General features: G+C 44.3%; 1 protein-coding gene across 1 annotated transcript in view; it reads left to right on the top strand.

Annotated features, from left to right (window-relative positions):
• Positions 1-18838, top strand: part of MMP28 (matrix metallopeptidase 28) — a 139672-nt gene extending 120834 nt beyond the window's left edge. The window contains exons 4-8 of the mRNA XM_068265364.1: positions 1884-2102; positions 7121-7363; positions 9280-9420; positions 14389-14556; positions 18424-18838. Of these exons, the coding sequence (XP_068121465.1) occupies positions 1884-2102; positions 7121-7363; positions 9280-9420; positions 14389-14556; positions 18424-18800 (1148 nt within the window). The 3' untranslated portion in view covers positions 18801-18838. The remainder of the gene's footprint in view (positions 1-1883; positions 2103-7120; positions 7364-9279; positions 9421-14388; positions 14557-18423) is intronic.
• The last annotated feature ends 3722 nt before the right edge of the window (positions 18839-22560 follow it).

Here is a 22560-nt window from a genome sequence, read left to right as displayed (position 1 = left end):
CCAAGAAGGACACATGGGGGCAGAATGGCACAGGGGGAATGAGGGAGGTACAAGGGGACAAAAGGAGGCACAAAGGGTAACAAAAGCAGGCACGGGGGGATAGAGGGATGCATGGTGGGGGTGGGGGGAGAGGTGACACAGAGGGACACAGTGGAGAGGCTGCCTGCAAATTAAACTATCCGGACCTGTGATGTCTGCTCTCCAGGGACCAGTAATGCTGCAGCTGCTGCTGCTCTTCAGGTAACAAACATCCTGCTACTGCCCACATGCAGCAGAAGCAAGTGAATGAACACTTGTGGGAGGAGTGGCTTTGTTTGGGGTGTGGTTTCATTTGGAGGCAGGGCTCTGTTTTTTTTTTTTGTTGGGGGCATTAACTAGGGACGCATACAGTCAAAAATGGCGCAGAGTAAAAAATGGTGCACCGTTCTGCCGATCATAAAACGCTATTTACCGTTTTACGGTAAATAGCGTTTTATAAAACAGCCAAACAGTGCGCCATTGAAAAATTCAGGGAGCTAGAGAGGCAGCGGATTCGGGCTGGAGGAGAGGCAGCGGGCAGTGGGCTGGCAGCGGAGGTCGAGCTGAAGGAGAGGCAGCGGGCTGGCAGCGGGGTCGGGCTGGAGAGGCAGCCGGCAGTGGGCTGGCAGCGAGGGTCGGGCTGGAGAGGCAGCGGGGTGGAGGGAGTAGGAGTAGTTAGCATGTGTATACATTACCTTGTCCCGGCCGGCGAACGCTCCTTCACTTCATAGCTTGCACGAGTCCTGCATCCAGCCAATCACCATGCGGCTTCAGTTTCCACATAGTGATTGGCTGGATGCAGGACTCCTGCAAGCTATGAAATGAAGGAGCGATCGCCGGCCGGGACAAAGTAATGTATACACATGCTAACTAATCCTACTCCCTCCACCCCGCTGCCTCTCCAGCCCGAACCCCGCTGCCAGCCTGCTGCCTCACCACCCTGACCCCGCTGCCAGCCCGCTGCCTCTCCAGCTTGACCCCCGCTGCCAGCCCACAGCCCGATCCCTGCAAAAAAAAATAATTAACATATAAAACAATAAATATCGTTTTAAGTGCAGCGCCATTGTGACACTATTGGCGCTGTGCGCCATTTTTGCCTGTCCCCCCAGGGCCATGGCATCCCCCAGGAACAATGGCACTCCAGGCAATGGCCTGGAATGTCTTTGGTTAAAAACGGCCCTGCTTACTATGGATCAATATCAATAAACTTCACAGATACATAGAGACAGTCAAGGAGCAAGCAATATGACATGAACTTTATTCATAAGGCTTCAATAGCCACAAAATGTATGCCCACAGATCTCTCTGCAGCTAGTGACTCCACCTTGGAAACCTGGGAATGTTTGTGCGGCGCATAAGACCATCAAAGTGTCATAACTATGGTATCTCTTTTAATTAATCCACGATAGAAGAAGAAAAGTAGATCCGGCACCAATCTGCTGCTTCAGTAGAATTTTAATCCAACAGGTACAGTAAGGTTTAACAATGGAAGATACAAAAAGACGGCCTGACAGCCGTTTCGCAGGTCACCCCGCTTCGTCAGAGGCCGCCTGCGAAACGGCTGTCAGGCCGTCTTTTTGTATCTTCCATTGTTAAACCTTACTGTACCTGTTGGATTAAAATTCTACTGAAGCAGCAGATTGGTGCCGGATCTACTTTTCTTCTTCTATCCTGGATACATATCTGTTTTATTGTGAGCACAGTTTGCTCGGTAACTTAATCCAACTGCAATATTCCAGCAGCATTGAGTGCCAGTCACCTTTGCATCTTCTGTTTGAACTCTTTTAATGAATGCTATGTAATATTTGTTTCACATTTATCATGTGATTATTAAAATGCAGAGTTCCTTTTATTTTTCTTTCTAGGTAAATGGTACAAGCGGCATCTTACATATCAGGTTGTGAACTGGCCGTGGTACTTGTCCCAGCATCAGGTGAGGCAAGCAGTAAAAGCAGCATTTGGACTGTGGAGTAACGTCTCCTCCCTGACCTTCTCCGAAGCACAAAGTGACCCAGCAAATATCCGCCTGGCTTTCTACGATGGAGAGCACAACGATGGTGCTAGACACGCATTTGATGGTCCAGGTACTATTGCATTTCTTTTTGGAATTTTTGTTTTTAAAAGACACACATGCTACATTAGTGTAGAGAGGACATCAGTTCATTACGATGTGGCTGAGATGTGTTTTCTCTGTGGAGATGTTTCCATACCTTATTAATAAAATATCTGAACAGCCAGCAGCAGGCAAAATGAAAACTGCTAAACATAAATCTGATATTACTTTTCTCAACAACTTTTAATAAGAATGAGTGGGATGAGTGTGCATGTTGGTGGGCGTTGTCCATGACAGAGAGTGTTAACTGACCTATGTCGCTGCCTCCCGCCAGTGTGCTGCAGGCTGCCCGTCATCTTCCCAACACTTCCGCCTTCACAACTGCACATTGGGCTGTAAAGGAGAACGTGTCGGGATGATGGAGGGCAGCCTGCAGCACAGGGAGGCAATGACATAGAGTAGGTAACACTTTCTGCCATGGACAATGCACACCAACATGCAGGTTCAGCTAAACTGAATTTTGTGTTCCTTATCCTTTAGTGCTTTCCACATTATAATTCCTGGAAATGTACCATGCAGATAAGATGAGAAATAATTTTTCTGTGAGAAAACATAGGAGAAAGGTTTGCACATGACTCCAATTGTAGGTAGCAGGTTCTTAGTAAGTCTAACCTCTAGCGTGTAATCCAAAGAACTATCATATTTTATGCATTTTCACGTCCTCAAATACATGTATTCTATGACACACAGAACAACAATTAGAATACAACAGAGAACAAGCCTGATAAGACTTTTACAGCTTTACACCACACACACCACACACACCACACACCACATACACCACATACACCACACACCACATACACCACATACACCACACACCACACACATGCTGAATAAGGGTGTGTATAGACTGCTCCCATTCCATACATACTGAAGTGAAGTGTCATTGCATACCTGAGGTTACTGTCTGTGCTTTCTCCACAGTCCTGGAGTTAATATGCAAATAAAAAACGCTTCTGTGGCTGTTTATTTGCAGAAGCTTTAGACACCAATAGAACAATTCATTTTCAGTTGGTCAGAATGCAGGACACCTTGGAATGGGTGTAGAGAACCTCCACAAACAGAAAACTTAAAGGTGGCCACACACGATACAATAAAATTATCCGATTTTACGTCAATTCGATAAATATGAATTTAAATCAAAAGCTTTTTTTTCATTCGACTAAAAAAAATCCGATCGGATTTCCCGTTTTTTTCCGATTTTTATCAATCTGGAATGCTGGGAATTTTTCATCAATTTTTCTAAAGATTGTATGGTGGGGGTTAGATTGTCAATTTATTCATATACACACCCTAGCAATTTTCTCAGAGTTTCCAATCATTTTTATCATAATTGGGGAAAAATTTAACATATGTGTGGTACATTGGTCATATTTTTGAAATCTTACAATCAGTCAGAAAAATTGCTTGCAATTTTTAAATTGAACAGATATTTAAAAAATAGTATGGTGGGTGACCACCTTTAAGCCTCATCTACACGCGTAGATGAGGCTCCGATCCGGCGGCTTAATTAGCCGCCGGATCGCCTCTTCCGCGTCCCCACCACGTCCCTGCTCGCCCGCGCGTGCACCAGATTCGATACCCGCTCGTCCCCGCTCCGCGCCGCTTATCTTCCGCTCGATTCCCTGCCATTGTCCCCTCGCGGGGAACGAGCAGGGAATCGGTGGTAGCAAGATCCGACCTGTCGGATCTTATCAATCAAGCCGCATGAGCGGCTCGATTGATAAGCCACATCGCCGCCTCATCTACGCGTGTAGATGAGGCTTTAGTTTTAAGGTGGTCACTAATGATCCAATCTTTTTCATCCAATTTTACCAAATCTATGTAGTATAAGGGTAAACTAAGTGGGCCATATGCAATTCACTTTTTCACCTAGGAGATAATTTTTCATCTTCAATTTAAAATAACTTTCCAGCGCTTTTCAACTTAAAAAGTACCAAAAAGTAGGTAAAAAAGTGCTATCAAAATTATTGTGAGTATTTTCTTGTATTCTGGTGACTTAAAATGCATTTTATTGACAAGTTTAAAAATCTCACCTAGGAGAAAACTCAGGAGAAAAAGTTAATTGCATATGGGCCCGTGAATATATTGAATGACTAATATAGGCAGTCCCTTATATTACACAGAAATGGTAAGATTGAGTAAAAAAGATTGGATCATTAGTGTCCACCATTAACCATTTCTTGGCATGAGTATAACTGCTTACAGGTCTGCTTTAAAGAGAACCTAAACTGAGAAGGTGGATTTTTCCTTTTAAAATAATACCAGTTGCCTGACTCTCCTGCTGATCCGGTGTCTCTACTTTTAGCCATAGCCCCTCCACAAGCATGCAGATCAGGTGCTCTGACTAGAGTCAGACTGGATTAGCTGCATGCTTGTTTCAGGTCTGTGATTCAGCCACTGCTGCAGTCAGTCCGCAAGACTGCCAGGCAACTGGTATGGTTTAAAAGGAAACCTCCATATTCCTCTCAGTTTAGGTTCCCTTTAAGTGGCAATGTCAGGATGAGCCTCTGTGACAGAAAGTTGGGAGCCATTTCTGTTGAAAAGCTAGTGTGTGTACAGCCGACCCGATGCATTGCCAAAATATCTAGAATGTCAGATCATCTTGCGTGAGCACATTGTTCCCCTCCTTACATCTGCCAGAAACCACTCTATTATGCCCTACATCATTGTCCCCCGCCCCTCCCAAGTCATGTATTGTACATACTGGTACATGTGGATAGTTGATATACTTTCAGATAACACAGTATTTTGACACATGGTATAAACGCTTTGGTGTTGTATTCAGTGTACTTTAATGCGCTTTACAACAGCTTATATAATACTGTAACGTAATAACAAAAATATGAAATACCAAAACATTACATACATTTTGTACATGAGAAAAACGTATCTTTGATCTGGGGCATAACTAAAGGGGAGTAGCCCCTGCGATGGCAGTGGGGGCCAAAGCTATGGGGGCCCAACTACTAACCTTCCCTTCCTCCAATACTGGGGACTATACTTCAGATCAGGTGTTTTTGCGGCTACACTTGTCTTGGGTGTGAAGATCATGATGACCTCACTTGTTTATGACCCTTGTGAGATGGGCCCCAAAGCCATGAAAGCTATCATGGGAAGGGATAGGCCCATGAATTGTAGCTACTCCACTGTTTGAGTTGTTGGTAACTTGAGAATTTGTAAGTAGGGGACTATGTGTACATGGTTTTGCACTTAGTTTCATGTTTCAATACTATCACAGCAATGGTACTATTCATTTTCAATCAAAATTGAAATATCTGATCAAAATTGGAAGGCGTTGTGCGTTACAATGATCATTGCTCACAAATTGAAAGTCAGATCCCCTATTTGTAAGGTCTGAATTTTTGTCAGTACAGTGCAACCTTGGTTTGCGAGCATAATTCATTTGTGAAACATGCTTGTAATCCAAAGCACTCTTATATCAAAGCGAATTTCCCCTTAAAGAGACTCCGTAACAAAAATTGCATCCTGTTTTTTATCATCCTACAAGTTCCAAAAGCTATTCTAATGTGTTCTGGCTTACTGCAGCACTTTCTGCTATCACAGTCTCTGTAATAAATCAATGTATCTTTCCCTTGTCAGACTTGTCAGCCTGTGTCTGGAAGGCTGCCAAGTTCTTCAGTGTTGTGGTTCTGCTATGAATTCCCCCTTCTAGGCCCCTCTATGCACACTGCCTGTGTAGTATTTAGATTAGAGCAGCTTCTCTCTTCTCTATTATCTTTTACAAGCTGGATAAATCGTCCTCTGAGCTGGCTGGGCTTTCACATACTGAAGAATTACAGACAAGGGGAAAGCTGTTTGCAGGAGAAAAAAGAGCAGCCTGAAACTTCAGTGCATGAGAACTGCAGGGAGAAAGAAACACACAAATGATCTCTTGAGATTCAAAAGGAAGGCTGTATACAGCCTGCTTGTGTATGGATGTATGTTCTATGTGTGGACATACTGTACATCAACCTACTTCCTGTTTTGGTGGCCATTTTGTTTGTTTATAAACAAACTTTTTAAAACTGTTTTTAACCACTTTTAATGCGGCGAGGAGCGGCGAAATTGTGACAGAGGGTAATAGGAGATGTCCCCTAACACACTGGTATGTTTACTTTTGTGCGATTTTAACAATACAGATTATCTTTAATGAACCTCCAGACTAAAAATCGACTCAGCAGCAATGAAAAGGCCTGGTGTTTCTTTAACAGTTTCACAGCATCAGAACATTGTTTCTCTTATACAAGCCTCATTTTTAGATTCACAGAAGAAAACTGCCCGGGCATTTTTCCACTGATGCTGTGCAAAGCATGATGGGATTTCTGATGTTGTTGCTCTCGTTCTGCTGTTTTGGTGCAATTTTTTTTTCTTACATTTTGAATTTGACATTTGAAGCCTAGGGTGTGCAGCTGGGAGGGGTTATCAGGACACAGGACAGTTGGAACTGTGTCTCCTGCTCCCTGTCACCTCCTTTCAACCAAAAAGATGGCTGCCCCCATGACAAAGATGGCAGCCCCCATGAATCACAAACATTTGCCTGTTCTTTTAAAACAGGGCGAGTAAGAGATTATATTACCAATCTATTCTAATTAACATAACTAATGTAACTTAATGACAGTATGTTTGTTTAGGCTGAAGTTCCCCTTTAAGAATTAATGGAAACGCAGTTGATTTGTTCCACAATCCAAAATCCGTTATGGTAAAATATTATAAAATTGAAATGTAAACAAGACTTTCACGATAACAGAATCATTGCCATCTGTTGGCTCGCCCCAACCTTTTTTTGTGTGGCTTTAACAACTTATCCAGTGACAGTTACTTTTGCGGATTTCATGGAAATGTGACTTTACACAGTCTCTACACTCAGATTAAATACAATCCTGCAGCGGCAAATGGAGAAAAACAATCGGCTCAGCTGTGATGACATGACGCGTGTATACTTTTTTTTTCTTGTATATCAAGTCAAAATCTGTTGTTTTGCAGGTGGCGCCCTGGCACATGCCTTCTTTCCAAGGAGAGGAGAGGCCCACTTTGATAATGCTGAACACTGGTCCTTGAATGGGAAGGGGAGAAATCTATTTGTCGTCCTGGCACATGAAATCGGGCACACTCTTGGTCTTCAGCATTCGCTCTCTAGAAATGCCCTCATGTCTCCATATTACAAGAAACTAGGCAAAGATTATGTGCTGAATTTTGATGATGTCTTTGCAATCCAAAACCTCTATGGTAACATTATCTTCTTATAATAGGAAAATATACTGACTGTGAATATTTCTTATGAAGTACATTTCCAGCAGCATGCATGCTTGAATTATGAATTATATGTCTATGGAGGAGGAATTCTCTGGCGTTGACTTGCTTTGATAACAAGTAGTAGTCAGGTCAGCAGGATCAATTCCTGACAAATTTCCCAAGATCAATAGGTGTTTATGCGGGTTGAGTTTCAGTTGACATACCATGTGTGTCCCTGTTGGAGGTATAACTTTATTTCCTAATGCCTCCACTATAGTCTCGCAACCAACACTGGAATGCAAACCTCTTAGGTGCATCATTAGCATAGTTTACAATTACTATAAATTTGAAAAGTACCTACCTCACACTTGGCCAAGGCAGCCATTAAAATCCTAAACATACCATAGGCCCTGTATAACATAAACGTTTGGACTCACTTTGGGCTTATCATGCAATTTAAACCTGAGGGGTGAGGCCCGAGGGCCTTCCGAAAATTTACCCGACAATGGTCCTGCACAGAGTGGGGGTAAGTATACTAAAGGTGGCCCCGTCGTAAAGAGCCGTAAAGCGCGTCTGCATGACGCAAAATGCGTTATGCGGACGCGCTTTATGGCTCTTTACGACGGGGAATGCGGAAGAAGAGGACGCTTTGCCCGAGGACGACTGGCAGTCGTCCGAAAACGAAACTTAGCCGCGGAGGGAGACCGGAGGGCACCGAAGGACCGGCGCGGGCACAGGACGGCTGCAGGAGGCTCGGGAAAGCCCCCAGGTAAGTGATTTTTTTCCCCACCAGTTAAGGTTCCCTTTAAGTCTAATGGTTCAGTTCACACTTGAGCATTCACTCAGCGGAAAATAGTTGCTTGGCAACCTTAACATCTCACACACATTATGCAGGCAATGGCAGCTCATGTGGCCACACCTGGAACCCCAAAGCCGCTGGATGTTGCTTTCAGGGCAGTGTGAACACAGTCTTCTTTAAAGGGACACTTAAGTCATCCCAAAAAATGAGTTTTACTCACCTGGGGGTTCCAGCAGCCCCCTGCAGCTGTATTGTGCCCACGCAGACTCCCTCTGAGCCTCCTGTCCCCGCTGGCAGCCACTTCCGGTTTCGGCGACAGGAGCCGACAGGCACGGAACGCGAGTGATTCTTCGCGCTCCCGGCCACAATAACACCTTCTATGCTGCTATAGCATAGAGTATATACCATATAGCAGCATAGATGGCGCTATTGTGGCCGGGAAAGCGAAGATTTACTCGCGCTCCCTGCCTGTCAGCTCATGTCGCCGAAACCGGATGTGGCTGCTGGCGGGGCCGGAAGGATCTGATGGAGACTGCGTGGGCACCGGACAGCTGCAGGTGGCGGCTGGAAGCCCCAGGTGAGTAAAACTAATTTTTTTGGGGATGACTTAAGTGTCCCTTTAATGTTGGGCATCATTTGCTTGCAACAGGCAAATTTAAATCGATATAGATGCACATTGATCAAAAGCACAGCGGGCAGTTCTACCTTCATGTCTGTGGTTCTTTTACTAGCAAGATTGTGACTGTTACCCCTCCACCGGCTTGCAGAGTTCCTGAGCTAGTCTTGGGTGCTGGAATAAACAGGAAATTAGATAACACAGATAGCAAAATGTCTGTGATTTTAACTTGCACACGTTCTATCTTAAATTGGAGAGAAAAAAAGAAGTTTACAGCTGGCCTTTAAGCTAGATATCTCTACTCTACTATATAGCCATAGCTTTGATTACAGTGGTAAAGATGGTTATAACACTTACAGCAGACAATGCATGTGCAAAATATTGCTTGCTCAATTACTTTTAAACACTTTCAGGAAGAAAGGTTAATGGACACAGTGTGATTTAAAAAGGGATTTGCAATCTATTGAATCACAATTTACTTTGTTTGTGTATCAGGGGCGCCCTCAAGTGGCAGGCTGGTGCAGCTCCCTGGGAGACAATTTGTTTCATTTGAAGACTGGAGTGTGGAGAAGAGAGGTGCTGCAGAAGGTGGAGTCAAGTCTTACTGTCAGTCCCTGTTTGATGCTGTCACTTGGGGTAAGAACTTCGCTGACAGTAAGAACTTTATGTCATATTTATAATGCAAGAAAGGTACATTACTCAGAAAGCATATACTGTAATAATATCAGTGAAGCCTACACAATATAGACATATACAAGTATATGTTATTATTGGCATTAAGGGATTCTGGAAAGTAACATGGCATAAAGAGGAAACAATCTCATTTACATGTTGAGTGATGAACAGGAATGGCCATTGGTCAGCACTACCTCCCGCCCAAACAACTGACTGCTATGCTGTGCAATCACATTCAGGATAATTTAATTCAATTTCTTGCCCACCCTGTCAGAATGCTGAAAGGAGCAGAATTATTATTATATTGACATAACGATTCCAGACCCCCCAAGGAAGCATTTTCTGAAGGACATAGTAAACCAACACTGACTTGCCTAGCGAGGTCTCTGGCACACATTGTAGTGATATGCACTGTGCGTGTGACTTCCTCACTAGGGGCGGTGTGTTTGTCTATTTACTACATCTTTGAGAAAAGGGTCTCTTGAGGCCGGAAATGTTGGAATCTTTATGCTGATATAGTAAGATATTTCTGCAACACGAGGGCCAGCCTGACTTGATATCTAGTCTATATGTTACGATGACGTACATCATATACAGGCGTTCTGCATCCACTGATAGGCCTAAACTAAGGATAGTGCAGGGTCTAATTCTGTGTCTTTATTCCACACTATCCATTGGTGTGAACTGGTGCTAGTTACTGGACAGTCTAACCAGTGGTCAGGGCCGTGCAGAGGGTCCTTAAGTGGGGGGTGCTCAAATTTAAAAAAGGGGCCTGGCAATGCCTTCCCCTGCATCCCCCCCCCCCCCCACCTCATTTCTGGCTAGGGGGTATAGATTGTCATGTGGGTGCTGAATGCAGATGCTGGGTGCCATGTGGGTTATGGGTGTAAGTACTGAGTGTCATGTGGGTTCTGGCTATGTTTGGGTATCGAGTGTCATGCGGGTGTTGATTGCAAGAACTTAGTGCCATGTAAGATCTGGGTGCATGTACTGAATGTCATGTGGGTGCTGGGTGCAGGTACCGGGTGTGACATGGGTGCGAATACTTGGCGCCATGCCTGTACTGGGTGCTGGCTATGGGTGGGCTTTGGGCATCACATGGGTTTTGAATGCAGGTACTTTGGGTGCGGGTACGGGTTAAGTGGATACTTGGTGCAGATAGTGGGTGCCATGTGGAAGCTGTGTGCAGGTGTGAGTACTGGGTGCAATTTTAGGCCTGGGTGCAGATACTTGGTGTCATGTGAGTGTGAGATCTGGGTGCCAGCTATGAGGGGAAGGGGTGGCTGATGGGAAAAGTAGAGGTTAGTGTGGGTGCTGCAGGAAGGGGCAGGGCCATGCAGAGGATCCTCAAGGGTGTGGTGCTCAAATTTGAAATCGTAAATCGTGCTACATTGTGTATGTAATACCCCCTCTCCAGAAAGCATAAGGTAGTCTTAACCCCCCCCCCCCCCAAACACACACACACACACACACACACACACACACACACACACACACACACACACACACACACACCTTTATAGCAGTATCAGGCAGACTTTGTGTCTCCTTCCAACTCTTTTGGTGCTACCACCCTCAAATCAGCAGGTGGGTTAGAGTGGGCACAGTGGAGCCCACTGTGGAGGCACAGACTCACCTTTCATTACTGGGACCTCTGTCCCTCTTGATCAGCACCCAAACCTCTTTTCAAGCAAAGAAGTTGTTACCAATATGCAGTGGTTGCTAAGCATTAGTAGATGCAAAACTGCAGCAAGTGCCAAGGTGCAGTGGGTGCCCAGATGCAGTAATGGTAAGATGCAAAGGTTCACTTTGTGGTAAGTTGCAGTGGGTGCCGAGATACCAAAGTAAAGTCTGTGTCAAGCTGCTTTGGGTACCAAGGTCCAGTTTGTATTGGGTGTTTATTTGCAATGGGTGCTATGCAGTATTGGGTGCTGAATGAGTAGCGGATCGTAACAATCGTGGGTGCCATGTGAGTGCTAATTGGTACAGGGAGCCATGTGAGTGTTGGACATGAGTGAGTAGGGAGTGCCATGTGTGGTCTGGATGTGTGCCATGGGAGAGTACTGTGTCTCATATGGGTTCGGACCAAGGATGGGTACTGGGTGCTATTTGGATGCTGGCCATGGACGTGGGTACTATGTGTATATAATGGCTTTGGAACTTGGTGCTGTGTGAGTACTGTGCCATGTGGATGTTGATTATGGGGGTATGTGGGTCTTAGGTGCAAATACTGAGTGCCAAGTGGGTACTGGGAGTGAGTACATGGCGACATATGGGTAATGGGTGCTGGCTAATGGGGTATTTGTTGTCATGTGGGTGCTAATGGCAGATGCTGGGTGCCATGTGGGTTCTGGGTGCTGGCACAGGGTGTCATGTGGAGTCTGGCTGTATGGGTGTGTATCAACCATCATGTAGGTGTTGATTGCTGGTACTCAGTCCCTTTTGAGTTCTGGGTACACAAGTACTGGATGTCATATGTGAGTGCTTGCTGTGGGTGCTGGGCACCAAGTGGAGGCTTAGTGCAACTCGAACTACTGCAGATGAAACATGTGGGTGTTGGGTGCAGGTACTGGGTATCACATAGGTGCAAATACTTGGTGCCATGCCTGCACTGGGTGCTAGCTCTGGGTGGGTGTTGTGTGTCAAGTGGGTTCTGAGTGCAGGTACTTCGGGTGCTAGTACTGGTTATGTGAGTGGGTGCCATGTGGAAGCTGTGTGCAGGTGTGAGTAGTGAGTGACATGTCAGAGCTGGGTGCAAGTACTGTGCCATGTAGGTGTGAGTACTGGGTGCCAGCTATAGGGTGAAGGGGTGCAGGTATTGGGTGTCATGTGGCTGTTTGATGCAAGTACTAAGTGCCATATTGAGGCCAGATGTGAGTATTGGGTCCTGCTTGGTGCAAGTACTGGGTTCTTGCTATAGTGGGGGTTACTGGTTGAGTGTAATGTGGGTGCTGAATATTGGTGGGATTGCTGTGGGTGCAGGGGGTGGGAGATCACTTTGGGTACTGCTATGAATGGAATAGTTGCTGCTAGGGGAGGTCGAGGTCAGTGTGGATGATGGGGGGAAGGGTAGGTCACTGTGGGTGCTGGGGGGAGAAGTAACTGTGGGTGCTGTGGAAGGTAGAGGTCAGTATGGGTGCTTAAGGAAAGGGAGGTCGCTGTGGGTCCTTTGGGGGAGATCACTGTGGGTCTCGGCAGGTAGAGGTCATTGTGGGTGCAGGGGGTGGGAGGTCACTATGGGTGCTGCTATGAATGGCATAGTTGCTGCTAAGGGAGGTAGAGATCAGTGTGGGAGCTGGGGGAAGGGTAGGCCACTGTGGGTGCTGGGAGAAGTCAGTGTGGTTACTGGAGGAGGGAATGGATGCTGGGTGTTGGAAGAAGCCACTGTGGGCGCTGGCAATGGGAGAGGTCACTGTAGGTGCTGCTTTTGGGATGGGAGGTCCCTGTGGATGCTGCAGGGGACAGGAGGGTAGCCACTGGGGGAGGGAAAAATCACTGTGGGTGCTGGGGGAGGGAGAGGTCACTGTGGGTTCTAGGTGGAGGGAGAGGTCACTATGGGTCCCAGGTGGAGGGAGAGGTCAATGTGGGTGCTAGGTGGAGGGAGAGGTCACTGTGGGTGCTAGGTGGAGGGAGAGGTCACTGTGGGTGCTAGGTGGAGGGAGAGGTCACTGTGGGTGCTGGGGGAGGGAGGGGTCACTGTGGGTGCTAGGTGGAGGGAGAGGTCACTGTGGGTGCTAGGTGGAGGGAGAGGTCACTGTGGGTGTTAGGTGAAGGGAGATGTCCCTGTGGGTACTGGGTAGGGAGAGGTCAGTATGGGTCCTAGGTGGAGGGAGCGGTCACTGTGAGTGCTAGGGGAGAGAGTGGTCACTATGGGTGCTGGGGGAGGTAGAGGTCAGTATGGGTCCTAGGTGGAGGGAGAGGTCAGTATGCCACACTAGGATTCCTGTCTGGGCCTCTTCACTTGAAAGTGTCCCAGGCGGGGGCGGAGCTTCCCGCGGGTGGGCGGAGCTTAGCGCGGTCGGGGGCGGGGCTTATTTTGCGCCGCGAGAGGGGCCTTTTTTGAGGATTTTAAAAAGGGGGGTGCCTGGGCACCCAGAGCACCCCCCTGTGCACGTGCCTGCCAGTGGTATTGTGTGAACAGGCAGAGCTACTACCAGATTCAGCTGCCAACTTTGTAATAAAAGCTGGCACATGTAAACAGGACCCAATTGGCTGCTGGTAAAATTGATAAAAAGCCTCCCCATACTTCCATATTCCCTTTTCAATTAATGGGTGTGACTTTAGTGCAAAATTGTTTTCATCCATTAAAAAAGAAAATGAGCATGAAAAAAATATATTTGCTGGAGGGATCTGATCTCTGCATGCAACACTATTAGTATGTGAGTACGCACCTGAAGTGGATCATCTGCATCTAGAGATGTCTGGTTATTTCTTTCTCACTTCATTTAAATTGTAAGTGATTCTCATTGTTGCAACAAAACATCTTTTGGATGAAAACCTTCACAGCAGGGCCGGGCCGAGGCATAGGCTGGAGAGGCTCCAGCCTCAGGGCGCAGTGTAGGAGGGGGCGCACAATTCATTCAGCTGTCATTCCTAATTGTGTATTAAGCAGAAATAAAAAAAAAAAAAGGGATACATAGCAGAGACTGCAAGCCAGATAACTAGATATTAAGGTGTTGGGGAGGTTGTGGGCCCTGTGGCCCTCTTAGTCTAATAGCAATCAGTGTGTGACGGCTGGGGTGGGAGGGATGGAGGGGCGCACTTTGGTGTCTCAGCCTTGGGTGCTGGAGGACCTTGTCCCGGCTCTGCTTCACAGACATAACATTTGTGTTTGTATAGCCTGTCACCCAAATGTGCCTCTTCAGCTTCCTCTAGTTGTTTTGGAAAGTCCTGCTACAGATAAAATACATTATATGTATTCTCCTACAGATTTGAAAGAAACATTGTACATCTTCAAAGGCCAGCACTATTGGATGGTGACTTTGGATGGGAATGTCTCAGAGCCACAGCTGACGCAGCAGAGATGGAAGGGGCTGCCACCGTTCATTGAAGCTGCAGTAGTGTCAGGATCAGATGGAAAGTTTTACTTTTTTAAAGGTAAGAATGTAGAATTCAGCATTTACTTTTACAAAAATAGGCTATATTTAAAATGAATTTGCTTTAACATTGCTGTTGAAGGGATTTACCTAAGCTAGTTACTTGCAGTACTGTCTGTGAAGACACAGTTTCATATATATATATATATATATATATATATATATATATATATATATATATATATATATATATATATATATATATATATATATATATATATATATATATATATTTAATTTAATAATTTTTTTTTTATGTGTACTGTGGTTAAAGGGTACCCAGGGGCAGGCAACATGATAAGATGAACATGTGTATGTACAATGCCAAACATATTAATAACCAGGCTGTTTTTATTATTATAAAGATTACATTTTTAGGCATGCAAGTGACAGCTTCTTTCTTGTTGGGGAATATAGTAAAACTCCCTGACAAGCAAATTACAGCCATAAAAGTTTTCCTGGCAGAATACAACTTCTGAGGGCAGGGGAGAGATAGAAAAAGGTCAATAGATCATGTATTTTAACTCTGGGCTACTTAATAGGCCGCCGTTGAACAAAGACAATAAAACATTCAATCTACTTTGTTAATGTTAAAATAGAAAATAAAACCATTGGATATCTAAACAAGTAATTTTTAGGAGTAGGAGGATAAATACATTTGCTTATCTTATCAGTTTATTTTCACCCTGGGTTCACTTTAAAATGGCTTTGTGCCATTTTTATGTGTACTTTTAATATTGTTTTCTATGTAATTAGCTTACAGTAAGACAACAGTTGGTTATAGGTAACATAAACAGAAAGCACCCCCTATAATGTTCAATAAAGTGAGACCTTCTGGTGCAGCTTTTTAACAAAAAATGGTCCTCACCAAGTCTTAATCCAACAACGCCTAAGGGCTTGTTTCCACTGTTGCGACGCGATTTCGGCCGCATTCCGACGCTTGTAAAAACGCATGCGGATGCGTTTCCACATGCGTTTTTACCCGCGATTTCGCCTGCGATTTCGCATGGCAGGGTGCCATGCGAAATTAACCATGACACTGCCAGGGCTAAATAAAATTGAAAAAGGTGCGAAATCGCACGCGAAATCGCGGGTAAAAACGCATGTAACAAACGCATGCGTTTTTACTATTAAATACATTAGCGGCGATTCGCACGGATTCCCGACGCAGGCGAAATCGTTGGCTCTTTTGTGCGTTTTTTTCACGCTGAAAAAAACGCACCTCAACAACGCTACAGTGGAAACAGGCCCATCCACTTGTATTACATGTGCGGATCTGCATGCGTTGGACGCATGCAGATTCGCGATAGTGGAAACGAGCCCTAAAAGACTGGCCAAGGACAAGGAATGCCATAACATATTGAACAAACCATTAAAGTATCAGTTAAAACACCAGTCCTAATTGGAAACACTACTGAGAACAGTAGGTCTGTTTCTGTCACCAGGAATTAATACTAAGGCTATTTTGCCTCTAGCATAGAATCAGCGCAGCTGTTAAGCACTTGAAAGCAGGCTACTTACTGTATGCTGTGTGAGCTGTTCAGGAGGTCGATTTACTTGTAGTTCATGTCAAACTACTGCAATAACAGAACAAGGCATTTTTAAGTGGGACTGCCTCTATTGTGTAGCTTCATCCATTAGAGCTGCTGAATGATCCAGTGCTTAAATTGAGTTATTGAAAAAGACTTCCAAGCAAAATAAGTTTGGTAGAACAAGGGTATATGTGCATAATACCCAGGCATGACTGCAGTCACATAAAATGCTGTTCACTTTTAGCAACCTTTTGTGAGGTGTGTGTAAGGCTGGGGGTTACAGAGGTTGGGCATCGGATAACAGACCATTTGTATCAAGCACAGGCCAGTTTTGTAGGTCAGCTGATGCTCTCTAGTTGTACAGATACTCTGCTTGACTCCTGATTGAGTAACATATTATTTTCTATGGAGGGGAACAACTGAATGGTGTGGTGCTTTAAAGGGTGGAAGGGTGAAAATAGCAATGTGTCCAATATTGGTAGATACCCTCACACACCATAGATTTCCAGCCTAGATGACCTGGGAAGATTTTTTAGGGGGTTAAGCCAAGGAAAATCTTAAGTGTGTATTTGGCTTTAGTTACATAGTTACATAGTTATTTGGGTTCAAAAAAGACATATGTCCATCGAGTTCAACCAGAAAATAACATTGGTCCTCCAATATCACGGCTCCTGTCCTGATAATTTTCAGTAACATTTTATCGGCAATCTCTGCACAATAGATTGTTAGTCACTCTGCCAAACAGCTTGTACTGCAAGGGAGAGCACAAGCAACAAGCTGCAGCAAGAATTACAATAGTAGTTGGCCAAGATTTTACAGAAGGTCAATAGCTGAAGAGAAGGCCATTAAAGTGGACCCAAATTAAAAATACAAGATTGCAGAAATAAAATCTATTTTCTAAATTATAATAATAAATAACAGCCTTTTTTCAGCTGCATGATGACAAATATAAAATATTTTACATTTATTGGAGGAACCCCTCCCTCCTTTCATATTGCCGGGACAGAATCCGGCAGACTGGTGGAGTAGGAGGTGTCCGGCAGAGGAGGAATTGCTAATGGCTGCCACCTGTATAACCCTAGTTATAAAAAGAGAAGGGTGAAAAGCATGCACTGAAATGCTCATAGGCTTGAAGGAGTGTTTATTTATCTTTGTATGTGTCAGAGTGGTGCAACTAAATATTTTGAATTAAAAAAAAAGTTTGGTTTGGGTCCGCTTTAATGTATGGGACACCTCTAATGATCATGAACGATAATTTTGGGTAACAACAATCTAGAGTGCAGATGGAGTTTAACTCCTTTGTGAATTAGGGTATTTCTTACCATGGAGATGAGAGCAAATTTTGTCATTTTGCAGAATTTACACTCAACTGCTAAAAACTTTTTAGCTGCTTGTGTATTAATGTAAGGAATTTGTAATATCTCTTACAAAGTTTTGATAGCAGTGTCATATATTGCCTGGATACAAGTTTAAACAAATTGTTCTGTTTTTCTATCTGGGGTACCAAATATGTGCCTGTTCTGCATAGTATGGGTTCATTACGCTGTTGTCAAATAATCATGTAAATATATACTGTACATCCACAGCATTTTGTTTTCAGCCACTAAAAAATCACTACAAATACCTTTGAATATGTTTGATTCATGCCACCAGACATTTATCCATGAATGGCTTTCATTTATGTACTTTTGGGGCAAATTATTATCTTTTAAAACTTGTTCCCCTTTACCGTATTTTATTTTGAAAAAACGATTTTCTTTTATAAGGGTTTACTTTAAAATTGGTTGTATTATCCCTTACATACTATCCCTTTCTGAATTTAAATAAAGCAGAAAGAGAGAGAACAGTGACAAGGCTGCATTTGTACAACCTCATCACACGATGAGCTTCTCATATGACTATGGCAGCCAATCAGAGAGCTGTTGTGTCTCAGCTGTTTACCAAATCTCTGTAATTCAGGCTACAGCAGAAGCCATATTCCATAGCTGTCATAATAGCAGAAGATGGGAAAACTTGATGTAGCTTAACAGACTCTTAGCACAATAGTATGCCTAAAAGCCCATTACAATGTGATAAGACAACTGAAGTCACATTACAGTGTCATAGGTGAGTTTACTTATAACAGAAGACTGAGAATATCACTTATATAGAAAAACATTGTGAGATATTTTTGTGATTCTACTCAATGAAGGCGCTGCCTTGGTTCCTATGGGCTATAGATGCTTTCTTCCCCCTTTTTGATGATATGTTGAAAAATACTGCATATATGCCATAAGAAAGCATTATGACAATAGAGAGTTCACATTTTGATAAACATTTTTGTCCCTTTTTTCTAGGTGGGAAGTGTTGGAGATACAGGAATGCTAGACTTGATGTTGGCTTCCCCAAGAAATGTAGTGAAAATGGCCTCCCCCGACATCCAGACACAGCTTTATACTTTCAGCCACTTGGACGTTTGGTCATTTTCAAAGAAAAAAAGTACTTTGTGCTGAATGAGGAATCTATGACAGTGGAACCGTACTACCCCCGCAGTATACAAGACTGGAACGGTGTCCCACACAGCACTAATGCGGCGCTGACGCATCCAAATGGCTCTGTTTACTTCTTTAAAGGTGAAAACTACTGGACATTTGACCAGGACAAGCTGAGAGTTACTGCTTCTGGGAAGTGGCGGCAAGACTTATCTTGGCTCAGCTGTAACACTGTAAAATAATTCCAATAAATGTAAATAATGAATTCATTATACATTAATCTGAGGTGGGATCTCTTGCTTATCTGCATAGAAACACACACACTGTGTGACATATTCATTACTATGGCACTTTTAAAACAGATAAGAAATAAACCAAAAAAAAACAACCAAAAAAAACCTACAGTAATAATAATGTTGTTTTGAGTCAATGGAGGATGAGGGTGCCAGAGGCCCATGCTTAAGATGATCATGCAATATAAAAATTGTAAATAAGAATTATAATGTGCAGTACTAGTTACTAGTTACTGGAATTCTGCTCTGAAAATATGGTACAATGACCGCCTCTCTGTAACAGCTGCTGCATTTTGTCTGGGCTGTATTGTACCTACAGGTTTTTCATCTGACCGATGGATTTGTTCAGTGCTCCTCCCCCTTTATAGTAACTCAGCTGGCCCAATTTCCTGTGGCTTTCCTCCTGTATCACTGGCGCTAGAAGCTGAAGATGCACTTGCTGGTTCAATCTGGTATTGCAGTACAGAGCTACACATACCGTACAATGGCATTGCTGAGAAACATGCAAAGCAAGCCGAGTATATAAATATGATGGCTGTCGCCCACAGGGATTAGGACTCGATCCCTCCTGTGACAGTTCAGGGCTGAGTGCTGTACAGATGCATTGAAAGGGGCTGCAGTGCGTACTAAAGGAGGGGGGAGTGGATAATTGCTACTCTTAATGGGGACCTGGAGGAGTTATTGGATGTACTTAAAGGGAACCTGAAGTGAGAAGTATATGGAGGCTGACATTTATTTCCTTTCAATCAATACCAGTTGTCTGGCAGCCCTGATCTATTTAGCTGCAGTAGTGTTTGAATCACATCAGAAACAAGCATGCAGCTAATCTTGTCAAATCTGACAATAATGTCAGAAACACCTGATCTGCGGCATGCTTGTTCAGGGTCTATGGCTGAAGTATTTGAGGCAGAGGATCAGCAGGACATCAAGTCAACTAGTATTGATTAAAAGGAAATAATTATGGTACCCTCCATATCTCTCTCACTTCAGGAGTCCTTTAAGGGCCAGGAGGGTTTAATAACTTGAATACTTTATGCAGTGCAATCATTAACCCCACCTGGTCCTTAAAGTGAACCTAAAGCCGGTTAAAAAAAATGAGATTAACTCGCCTGGGGCTTCCCTCAGCCCCCTGCAGCCGATCGGTGCCCTCGCAGCTCCGCTCCGATGCCTCTGGACCCGCCGCGACGACTTCCGGTTTCGCCGTCACCGGCCGACAGGCATGGGAACGCGAGTGAATCTTCGCGTTCCCAGCCTGTATATCACCCCCTATGCTGCTATTGCGGCCAGGAGGTAGCAATAGCAGCATAGGGGGCGATATACAGGCATGGGAACGCGAACAATCACTCGCGTTCCCATGCCTGTCGGCCGGTGACGGCCAAACCGGAAGTGTTCGCCGGCGGGTCCAGAGGCATCAGAGCGGAGCTGCGAGGGCACCGATCGGCTGCAGGGGGCTGAGGGAAGCCCCAGGTGAGTTAATCTAATTTTTTTTAACAGGCTTTAGGTTCACTTTAAGTGCAGCTATTAATTCCTCCTGGTCCCTAAGTGCAGCCATTAACTTTGCTGGATAGATTTATACTTGAGTCAATAGAAAATTTCAACTTAAGATCAAATATAGGAGTCAACTTATACACAATGTCAACATATATTGGAGGATACATTTACATTTAATTCACTTCAGTAAATGCAGCTCCCAAGCCAAGAGCACTGTCATCGCCAAGAGGAACCAGGCTGAAAGGTTAGGGTATGGTCACAGTATGTGCGGTGGGAAACCTGCACGCTGAGCACTAACAAATGCCTGGCTGGTGTATGGTAATAGCAGACAGGCGGTGAGCACCTTCAGCTGCCTCTGTGAATCAGGCCCTAAAGTGGATCTGAGTTTAGTGGCATAGCAATAGGGTATGCAGAGGTTGTGACCACACTAGGACCTGTGGACCAAAAGGGCCCTCTTCCAACTGCTGTATTAGCTCTTTGTTGGTCCCATGATAATTATGTCCACTTCTATTGTATATGTTCTCTGAATACTGAATAATCATTAGCAAGCTGTATCCCTCCCTGCTTACACCACTTTGGCACTTCAGCTGTATTTGGTGGATTTGTTTCTTGCACTGGGGTTTATAGCTCCTTAGCTGTACCACTGTTTAAACTGTGGCACTTATTTTTTTATAGCACTTCTTGTGGCACTTATAAGAGTGAGGCTACTCTCACTCTGCAGAGTTGCGTTTGTGTTCCCTGGAGAAAAAGGATCACAATGCAACGGAGGGGAAAAATCGCATTGCACACAATGCCCACAATACGATGCATAGGGTCTGATTCACAAAGCAGTGCTAACAGTTAGCACGCTGGTGAAAAGCCCTTTATCACGCCTAAACTCAGTTTAGGCATGATAAGTTTAGGTGTGATAAGTTTAGGCGTGATAAGTTTAAGCACCAACTGGGTTAGCACCGTAGTGCACAGCTGATCAAAAGTTTTGCGCTAGCAAAGTCTGGTGCACTTCGCATAGAGTTTAATGGCGCTGCTTTGCGTGCGGGACTTTGCGCGCGATCTAAACTTATCTAAACTTCTCTTGCCTAAACTTATCACGCCTAAACTTATCACGCCTAAACTGGCTTTTCACCAGCGTGGTGCAATGGTTATCACGCCTAAAGTCTCTAACTGGGTTAGCACTGCTTTGTGAATCGAGCCCATAGAGTGATGAATACAGTTCATAGAAAGTATGCCTCACTGCAACTCTTAACACATGCTATATGCAGTAATGCACTGCATGCACCACATTATTGCCAATGGATCTATCACACCGCACTGCTAATGGACCTGTATACATATACCATTAAAATATAATTGCATTGCATTAGCAGTGTCCAATGCTACGGACTGCAGCGCACCAGTGAGAAAGTAGCCTTAAGGTACCCATACACTGGACAATATTTTTAATAGATTAGAAAATTAGATTGATTAAAAAAAGCCAATGTAATGAAAAGCTTCTTGTGGAGGAAAGTGTAAACCACCTGTGAGGCTGCATAGTAGACACATATACACCAGCACCTCTCCTTATTAGTGATAGTCCTGTTTAGGAGAACTCATGGAGAAGCATGTGATCAGTTTGGTCAGGTGAGCGATATGAAAGTCTCTGATTTGCTATCCATGATCATGTGCTATAGTAGAATGTAATCACAGCAAATCAGAGCTCTGATCAAACAAATCACATGCTTCTCCTAGACATGACCATCACTACTCCTTATGTAGCACTAAGCTCCAGTGAGCTCAGTGCCGTAGCTAAGGAGCTGTGGACCCCGATGCAAGTTTTACATTGGGGCCCCCCAAGCACTATATACATAACAATTGATACGGCGCACCAAAACCTGCCAATGGCAATTACAGTGTCAGAGGTGCAAGAAGGGAATGGGGAACAGTTTGTTAATGATTACTACTATTCAAAGAATCTATAGAAGTGATTATTATGAGCACAGGACCAATAGAGAGCTAATACTGCAGTTGAGGGAGAGCCCCTCTGGCCCAAGGGCCCCGGTGTGGTCGCAACCTCTGCACCCCCTATTGCTACACCCCTGAGTGAGCTCTGTCTGTAATTACCCCATGCAAATATTTACTTTTACTTGGCAGGAGTAAATGTCCAGTCACTCTCACAAATATAGTTCTGAAATTCATAGGGTGCCAGTGTCAGGTAACTCTTTTCTCCAGCAGTGATAAATTG

The sequence above is a fragment of the Hyperolius riggenbachi genome, chromosome 2 (genome assembly GCF_040937935.1).
Source record: "Hyperolius riggenbachi isolate aHypRig1 chromosome 2, aHypRig1.pri, whole genome shotgun sequence".
Classification (NCBI taxonomy): domain Eukaryota; kingdom Metazoa; phylum Chordata; class Amphibia; order Anura; family Hyperoliidae; genus Hyperolius; species Hyperolius riggenbachi.
The sequence above is the reverse complement of the archived record's forward strand: the minus strand, read 5'-3'. Positions and strand labels throughout refer to the sequence as shown.